We start from the raw sequence: 9,136 nt of genomic DNA on the forward strand, positions 1-9,136 counted from the left end.
CTAATTAGAGGATCTTTGCAAATCTCATTACTCGAGAAAAAAAAAAGGCAAATACTTTTCAATTTATTCTTATTCAAAGGAGACTTCCTTTGGAAGTCACCATCCTTGGAGAAGCAGGTGAAACTGTTTTTCATCATATCAGAGTAGTATAAACTTTTTTTAAAAAGTACTTTTCCTTTTAAATGCAAGTTCTTAGTAACAACAGCTGTTTAGCTATTCTTCCAAAACTCACAGAGAGGAATAGAAATTCAAACTCGATATATATTCTTAACCTCCTGTGTGGTACAGGCCATAAATAACTGTGGTCTTAGTCTGGGAATCTTATTCTATTACCCTCTGAAGCACTGAACATCTGTACTCTTTGGAAATGTAAATTGTGAATAGTTGTACTTTTTTCCATGTGTCTGCCAAAAAGTAATGGATTTACAGATTTTGGATACATCAAATAAATGTTCTAGTATTTATTATTCTCTACAAATATTTTATAATTTCCTAGATCTCTCTTGCAAAATTGTTTTGATTTTATAAATAAATGTTATATTGTTGGTCTTAAGCTGAACAAACAAATTACTCAAACTCAGTTATACTCTAAGTTAATATATCAGAACTACATAATGGTAATGGAAGAAGGGAATAGCACATAAATATTATATATGGTTACCACCAGATGGTTTTTAGGTTTTAAATAAAAACTCAAATTTGCAGTTTTCATAATCAAACACTGAATTTAAAATAGGTCTAATTATCCTATATTTGTAGCACATACTTTCTCACACAAGAATAGACACACACACACGTGAACATATGTGTTGGGAATGGATCTTCGTGTGTAGTGACAGGGTTCCTCATACAAAAATAAAGTTGCTTTCATAAAATTGTAATCACATTATGAAAAAAGTTCTAATGCTATAATCATCAAATATCATCCTTCTGATAAAAGGATTACTCGTTTTATTCTAGTTGGGTTAATGTCTACATTTTTCTCTCAATGTGTTTAACAAATGGAGCCATAGGTTTTGCATTAATTGGCAGGCACCCTTTCTGCACAGACGTTACTTGTTTCTCTTTCCTCTTTCTCTTAGAAATAAACATATCTGTGGAGGATCATTGATAAAGGAAAGTTGGATTCTTACTGCAAGACAGTGTTTCCCTTCTCGGTAAAGTATTTCTGAAACCAATATTTGTTTTGAGCATTTAAAAATATGTATGGCTTCCATTTAGCTTTTAGGCTTAAGAATGTGTATTCATTTAACAGAGATTCACCAGCATAGGGTGAACAAATTAATTTCTTTTTTTAGATTTAGCTTATAAAATTTACCTTGACTTAACTGATACTTACTTATGGGTACTACTTCTGTTCACCTCTTTCCACGATTGGCACTACTTTCATTTGAGGAAAAATTTGGTAGAATTATGTTAATAATTTTTATCCCAACCTCCTTCTTGCACTGTATATTTCTAGATATTCTTTTTCTGAATTATCAACAAACTTCTCTCAATCCTCACTTCTTTCTTATGTAGAACAAGCCTCAGAATAATACTGAGAATAATTTTCAATGGAAATTAGCCTAAGGAAAAAATAAGGAGGTAGCATTTGTAAGCTTACTCCTTGATTCCCATTAAGGTCACATTGATTTTGTTAGTATAAATATTCAATCCCTATTAACAAACCAAACACACACATTTGAGATAAAAAGGAAAATTTGCAATAAATTATAACTCATGTAATGTGCTTTACCTGAGAATGTTTCATAAATGACCTACTCACTAGCAAAAATAAGCAAGTTTTCGAAAAAAAAAAGCCATTTAGAATTTCAGCAATTTAAAGGTTCTTCCTGCTTATATGTTCTTGTAGTATTCAGAATCTCCCATAACAAATGTGTTGCTCTTTATTATATTTTAAAGTTTAAATTTAGGTTATTTATCTGCCCTTATAAGCTAATATAATAATATATGTGATTAATATTACATATTTTATTTTTTATATTTTAATTTTTTACATAGAAACAAAGACTTGAAAGATTATGAAGCTTGGCTTGGAATTCATGATGTCCATGGAAGAGGAGATGAGAAACGCAAACAGGTTCTAAATGTTACCCAACTGGTATATGGGCCGGAAGGATCAGATCTGGTATTACTGAAGCTTGCTAGGTGAGTTCCTTTAGATAGTTTCATATTTTTAATATAGAATGGAATTGTTGAAGCTTTTTCTTCAACTATGTTCTTATTCTTTCTCTCTCATGTAGATGTATTATAAAAGCATATGTCACGTGTGTGTGTGTGTGTGTGTGTGTGTGTGTGTGTGTGTGTTCAGAGGCAGAGAGAGGGGCATTTTCAAATTTTTCAAAAGTGAATAAATGAAATTGGACCAACAGTATGATCAGCCTGCTCTAAAACCAAAGGTTAGTGAGCAATTATATGATAACTTTAACAGGTAAAATAATGATTAAAAAAATAGCAGTGACCATTTGTTCTTAAATATTTGTAAGTAAATATTCATTTCTCTACTACCTACTCTGAAGCACAATTGTTTATTCTCTCTAAATGAATCATATTAAACATTCACACTACATTTTAATATGTTAATTTTGTGTGGAATCCAATCAAGGTTACTTACCATTATATTTTCTCTTTTCAGGCCTGCTGTTCTGGATGATTTTGTTAGTACAATTGATTTACCTAATTATGGGTGCACAATTCCTGAAAAAACCACTTGCAGTGTTTATGGCTGGGGCTACACTGGATGTAAGCTATTTTTAGAAAGATAAGGCAATATCATATGTATTTTGTAAAAATATTTTGTATTTCTTTATTTTTCTCACCTTACCCTGCGCTCATTAACTGTACATATTTTGCGTCATTCTAGTGATCAACTCAGACGGTCTATTACGAGTAGCACATCTCTATATTATGGGGAATGAGAAATGCAGCCAATATCATCAAGGGAAGGTGACTCTGAATGAGTCTGAAATATGTGCTGGGGCTGAAAATATTGTATCAGGACCATGCGAGGTAAAAACAGATTTTTACGTAAGGAGTATGTGATGGATGGCATAGTTTCTTGTGTTTATATTTTCTATTTTTCTCAAATGAGAATCATTATAAACCAACCTGTTCTAAGAGAGAGGAATTGAAAAAGATAACACTTATTATCCTTGTACTTTTTTTTAGCTAAATAGTGAAGCAATCCATGTTTCATTAGCAGCAAACTTAGATGACATTTGTCTCTCAAAAAACAAGAAAAGGATACAGCCAAAACTCTAAGAGAAAGCTGTTCAAATTAGAAGTATCCAATATGCAGTTTGATACAATAGCTTGCATTTTTCTAATGTTTTTCTAAATGTATCTGATCTTCCCAAATTCTAACTTAACTCTATTAATTTTAATAAGAGATACATGCCTGCTTTTAAACTTTTAAATATGTTTTTGGTTAAGCCTGTGTGTGTGTGTGTGTGTGTGTGTGTGTGTGTGTGTGTTTAAACAAATTCTATTTAAAAAACCAAAAGGTCAAAGTTTATGATTTTAAGAGCTTGGACATTTTCATTTGTTAAGCAACTGTTCTTTCCACTTGGCAGTGTTCCTATCCCTGTTTCACATAGACAAGCTGTTAAACTGTTATTTTTGATGTTTTTAAGTTAAAGAATTTAAAAATTGCATTAAAATAATACGATTAAAAACTGATTATGTGTTTATAACCACTTTCAAATCTGGTGTTTTTTCCAGTAAATCAGTATCACTAAGATTTTCATCACAAATGAAAATCTACTAGGAGAAAGAATTATTTATCTGTTTGTTTACTTATTACTGAGTTCTGTAAACACCAAGTTTTGAGCTAGACCAGATCTTTGAGATATTTAGAAAGCTTGCACTTATCCCAGCCGTACTGCCATTACTACTTTGACATCTGCTCTTCAGGAATAGCCTATAATCTGGTTTGTCATCTATACATTCTTAGATTCCTAACTTTATCACTGAAAAATTTATCACATAGTTATTTTTATCTATATTTATAATCAATCAAATTGATTCAGCCACTTCTCAAAAATGCACTCATCCTCCAGGATTTTTTTTTTTTTTTTGCATCACTGATATTTGAAACAGGGTAATATAATAATCAAACCAGGGAAATCTAGACACCTAAAAAAGAAATCTCCTAAACATCTGTATAATAGCAATAGCATCACATTTAGTGAAAGTCCCTCAAAATCAATTCTCAAAATGAATTGATTTGAAGAGTTCATATCAGTAATCACTGGTGCATTAATTTAAAAACCAGATTAACAGGGCTTCCCTGGTGGCGCAGTGGTTGAGAGTCCGCCTGCCGATGCAGGGGACATGGGTTCGTACCCCAGTCCGGGAAGATCCCACATGCCGCGGAGCAGCTGGGCCCGTGAGCCATGGCTGCAGAGCCTGCGCATCTGGAGCCTGTGCTCCACAACGGGAGAGGCCACAACAGTGAGAGGCCCGCGTACCGCAAAAAAAAAACAACAAAAAACCAGATTAACACCTGTGGCAGAGTTTATATGAAGTCTCTTTGAATAAACTATTTTCCTTAGTGTTTTATCTTCTATTTCACCCCCACCTTGATTTTCTCTGTCACAGAATGTTAATAGCTCTCTTCTTTCCACCTGTATTACAGAACTAAATTTTGCAGTAGTTTAGTTTTATCTCATCACATCACTACTGGGGGAAAATTAAGATAGTCGGAAGCACTCTTCTAAATACAAAGATGCCAAAAATTAGTCACTGCAATCCTAGGAAGGCTACATGGCACAAAAAAGTGATGCAGCACTTTTTAATGATTATATATAACAATATGTATAAACATATATGTATATAAAAATATACACACGAATCATTTTATCAATCTATTCATCTTTCATCCATCACCTATCTATATATGATGATACAATAGGATTACCATACAAGAAATGCCATGAAATCACAGACTACTTTCCACAAAGGGGAAAAATATAAATATAACTATATTAACTACTAAGACTAAGTGGAGAAACATTCTTTCTTTCTGCCTGGAAAAGCAATTTCCACATAGTAAACAGAATTATTTTACCACCTACAAGTTTTTATTTAACTGTTAAAATCATTCTGGGGGCAGGATTGAGGGAAAGGAAAAAAATTAGAAATAAGAGAAAACTTAATGTGGGTTAATCCTTAAAACTGTATGATTACAGGTGTGTTTGTGATACGTGTATTTTTCTACATTTTCCAAATTTTCTATATTGAACACACTTTGAACATCAGAAGTAAGTCAAAATAAATATGAAATCTACCTTCTTAAAGAGCTATCAGTGGTCACGTGTGAATTAGTCTGCATTCAACAAAGGCAAAAAACACTTTAAAACATGAGTGACTATTTTAGAAAAGACAAGTCATACTTAAATGATAACTACACATGATAGAACACTTTGAACTTTTGTACTTATCTCAGTCCAACAGAAAGACAACCAATGGCCTAGTACATCAATTTTGTGTCTTCATATTTCAATTGAAGTTATTCTCTTGTTTTGCACATATGTATATTTGAGATATAAATCGATACAGGAAATGTTAATGAATTGTCAATTTTTATTTCTAAAATAATACTTTGTTGTTGTTATTGTTGCATGTCTTCTTCCTAGGGAGATTATGGTGGCCCACTGGTTTGTGAACAACATAAAATGAGAATGGTTCTTGGTGTCATCGTTCCTGGTCGTGGATGTGCCATTCCAAATCGTCCTGGTATTTTTGTCCGAGTGGCATATTATGCAAAATGGATACACAAAATTATATTAACGTATAAGGTACCACAGTCGTAGCTGATGTAACTGTGTCTGAAGCTTCCAATAATACAACTCTCCTTTACATGAAGATTTCAGAGAACATGGAATTAAAATGTAACTTAAAAAATCCCAAGACAACTACTTGAGTGTCATGTTTGTTAAGATACTCACTAATATTTATGGGTGTTTTCTGTTGTTTCGTTTGTCAGTGTTATTTTGTAAATGTTGAAGTGAATTAAGGTACATGCAAGTGTAGTAACATATGTCCTGAAGATACTTGAATGGATTAAAAAATGCAAAGGTATAACTGCTGGATGCTAAAGATATAATGGAAAAGATCAACTAATCTCTCTCGGCTGCTTTCCAAGGTTAGTTTCTCAATAATAAATAAGCCATAAGTTAAACATTATTTCAACCTCACAAAAACAATTTATATCTTGTGTCCTTAAATTGTAACTCTATATTAAATTATATTACCTTTAATACGCCATACATTATATTTCATTCATTTCTCCTCACCATGTATCCTGTAATACTGGTACATATACTCCTTTATAAACGCATATACCTATACACAAATGCCTGGGTACACATGTGCATGCACTACAGTTCAAATTGTAGTGTATCTAATATAGCCCCTAAATGTTCTGAAATTGTGTACTTATAGTTTTTCCTTAATAAAAATATAAAAAATTCTAAAGACCAGTAGAAATATTAAGAAAGGTACAAGATAGAAGTGACTAGATCAGTCCTCCATCCATAATCTGCAGACGACCTCTACTGGTTGGCATGTGAGGTGTGGTCATGACCTACGAAATTAAATACACCTAACCTAGGTTCTTACATATATTTATTATCCAAGTTATTTTATGTAGTTTCTAATTCTTAAAGAGAAAAGGCTAATATGTGTAGTAGTAGTATTTCTTTCCTTCAAATTTAGGACAATTATTTATGCAAGATGTTTTTAGATCTTTTTTCCTAAAGTATTTAAAAAATTCTGAGATGACTAATTGAAGTTTAAAAGTGTTTTGGTCTTTAAAAATGTATGTAAATATGTTAACTCTAAGACTTGCTACTGTGATTGGCTTCTATCTCACCTTCTTTAAATTAAAAACAATATTTAAGAGGAAAATTTCCATGTCTCCAAAATTTGTAAACAGCTTTTCATCAAATTATGCATTAAAATATATATTGAAGAAGAAGTCAGAACACTTTTCTCTACCTGGAAATCTTTTAGCCTAATAAAACTTTAGTCAAGTAAAGGGAAAAAAATGTAAAAGGAAAGGAAAGGAACTAGCTTTTCTAAACTCTGTATTCAGTTATTTTTAAAGTACAGTTAAATCTGCTGAATGAGACATTTTATCAAAAATATCTTCATTTTATCTTTATTTACATAGATCTTTCCTAATGCATGGGAAATATTCAGATTTGTATTCTGTATGATAACAACCACAATCATACTTATTGTTGTATTAGTCATGATTAGCTAAAGATCATGTATTTGCCAAGAAATGAAATAACAAAGAGTAATAGGATAGGTCTGAATTTTCACAAAATATTCCTGTATAAAAGTTCTCTAAAAATAATTATTTGAATATTTTGAATCTAGTATTTCCATTTCTCTAATTTGTTTCTTTTGGATGGTCTCAATTAAGGCCAGGGATTCAAATGATGCTCTAAAATCTCCATAAGACAATGGTTCAATCTTGAGTTAAAACGGTTTTTTTTTTTTTTTTTTTTTTTTTTTTTTTTTTTTTTTTTTTTTTTTTTTTTTTTTTTGTAGTACGCGGGCCTCTCACTGTTGTGGCCTCTCCCGTTGCGGAGCACAGGCTCCTGACGCGCAGGCTCAGCGGCCATGGCTCACGGGCCCAGCCGCTCCGCGGCATGTGGGATCCTCCCGGACCGGGGCACGAACCCGTGTCCCCTGCATCGGCAGGCGGACTCTCAACCACTGCGCCACCAGGGAAGCCCCGAGTAAAACGGTTTTAACTTTACTCAAGAGCTTAGTCCACAGAGTATAGGGCAGCAAATCCAGAAATGTTTTTCCAAATTGTGCCATTTTATTATTTATTCTCTGTAATAAAGATATGTGCTGGTATCAAGAAACAGTGAAAGCAAAGAGAGATCCAACAAGTTGCTAGTCCATACCAGCTACCTGATTGTATTTCTCTCTCCTTGTGTACTATACCATTATAATCAACATACAGAAATTTCAAAGGCATATTGTCTAAATATTAAAGTATTTTTCAGTTTCTTCTTGCTAAATGGCAAAATTTTATTGTCACATATTAATGACATTTGTAAAACATTTACTGAATTGTAATTCTTTTAATACTCACATTTTAAAAATATTTCTTTTATGTCTTTTCCTCTAAATTTCCACAGAGAGATAGGGGATGACCTAGATACAAAATGAAGCTAACTTTATAGACATTTTGAACTCAGTGTTTTCCATTTTATTAAAGGGTAAAAAACAAGACCACCAATAAACCATCAGACGTGTAAAATGCAGTTCTTTCTTTGAGAGTTTCCTTTAATAGGAGGAGATTGATGGAATTGATAATAAAAAGCAAGATGAACAAGACCCATGTTATTTTAGGTGGTACAACAGGGAATAATCATGTCATTTTTCTCTGGTGAAAGATACTATTTCCTGGGCATTCTTTTCTTAATAAACTACAAAAAAAATAAATAATCCAATTTATCTAAAAATCAATTTCGAGTCACGGAAAAAAGATCTTTTAAATTAGAAGTTTTCAACGTTATTTTATTTTGGCTGTTTGAATAATGGTTTATATGCTGTTATAATTGTGGACATTTTCTTATGTCTACCAGGAATAGTAATGTAAAATTAAAATATTTGTCATAATGCCTCTGCCGTGCAGAAGGGATGATAATCCTTTTGTATACTTCTTTAATTTTATTGTAAAATGTATAATGACTTTTACCTATCTGCTGTGGGCAGGTCCTCAGTACAATGGTTTATATTGAGTCAATCTCTAGTAATAACAGGCTCTTGCTTGCTATCTAAGTGTTTCAAACTATGGGAAATGTGAGACACTGGAAGGCAAGAAAAATAACAATAATGACATGTGATAGCAAAATTGTATTTCACTTATTCCTGTGAATATTTCTTGTTGGTACCAATGGTACTGTACAAAGTGAATGTTATAGCCACAATATTCTCTTGAAAAAAACACTGTCAAGAAATAAGAAATTGCTGTCAGGAATTTTCTTGTTGTTTCTAAACATTTTTAAAAAGAAATAATGGTTTTGCAATATAGGGATCATGAGGTAAAGAATTTTAGTAAACTCTCATACTAAAAAACTTTTAAATTGACTTGGTCCAAAAAAGA

At 32.2% G+C, this 9,136-nt stretch overlaps 1 protein-coding gene across 4 annotated transcripts in view; it reads left to right on the forward strand.

Moving 5' to 3' along the window:
• Positions 1 to 7,479, forward strand: part of HGF (hepatocyte growth factor) — an 81,580-nt gene extending 74,101 nt beyond the window's left edge. For 3 of the 4 annotated variants that reach the window (XM_032643751.1, XM_032643748.1, XM_032643747.1), the window contains exons 15-20: positions 1,083 to 1,157; positions 2,005 to 2,151; positions 2,639 to 2,745; positions 2,867 to 3,012; positions 5,640 to 5,801; positions 5,990 to 7,479. In XM_032643751.1, coding sequence (XP_032499642.1) covers positions 1,083 to 1,157; positions 2,005 to 2,151; positions 2,639 to 2,745; positions 2,867 to 3,012; positions 5,640 to 5,801; positions 5,990 to 6,019 — 667 coding nt within the window. In that variant the 3' untranslated portion in view covers positions 6,020 to 7,479. Of the gene's footprint in view, positions 1 to 1,082; positions 1,158 to 2,004; positions 2,152 to 2,638; positions 2,746 to 2,866; positions 3,013 to 5,639 lie in introns of all 4 variants that reach the window. The other variant, XM_032643749.1, reaches the window with a different exon arrangement.
• Positions 7,480 to 9,136: the final 1,657 nt, after the last annotated feature.

The sequence above is a fragment of the Phocoena sinus genome, chromosome 9, assembly GCF_008692025.1.
Source record: "Phocoena sinus isolate mPhoSin1 chromosome 9, mPhoSin1.pri, whole genome shotgun sequence".
In the NCBI taxonomy this organism is placed as follows: Eukaryota; Metazoa; Chordata; class Mammalia; order Artiodactyla; family Phocoenidae; genus Phocoena; species Phocoena sinus.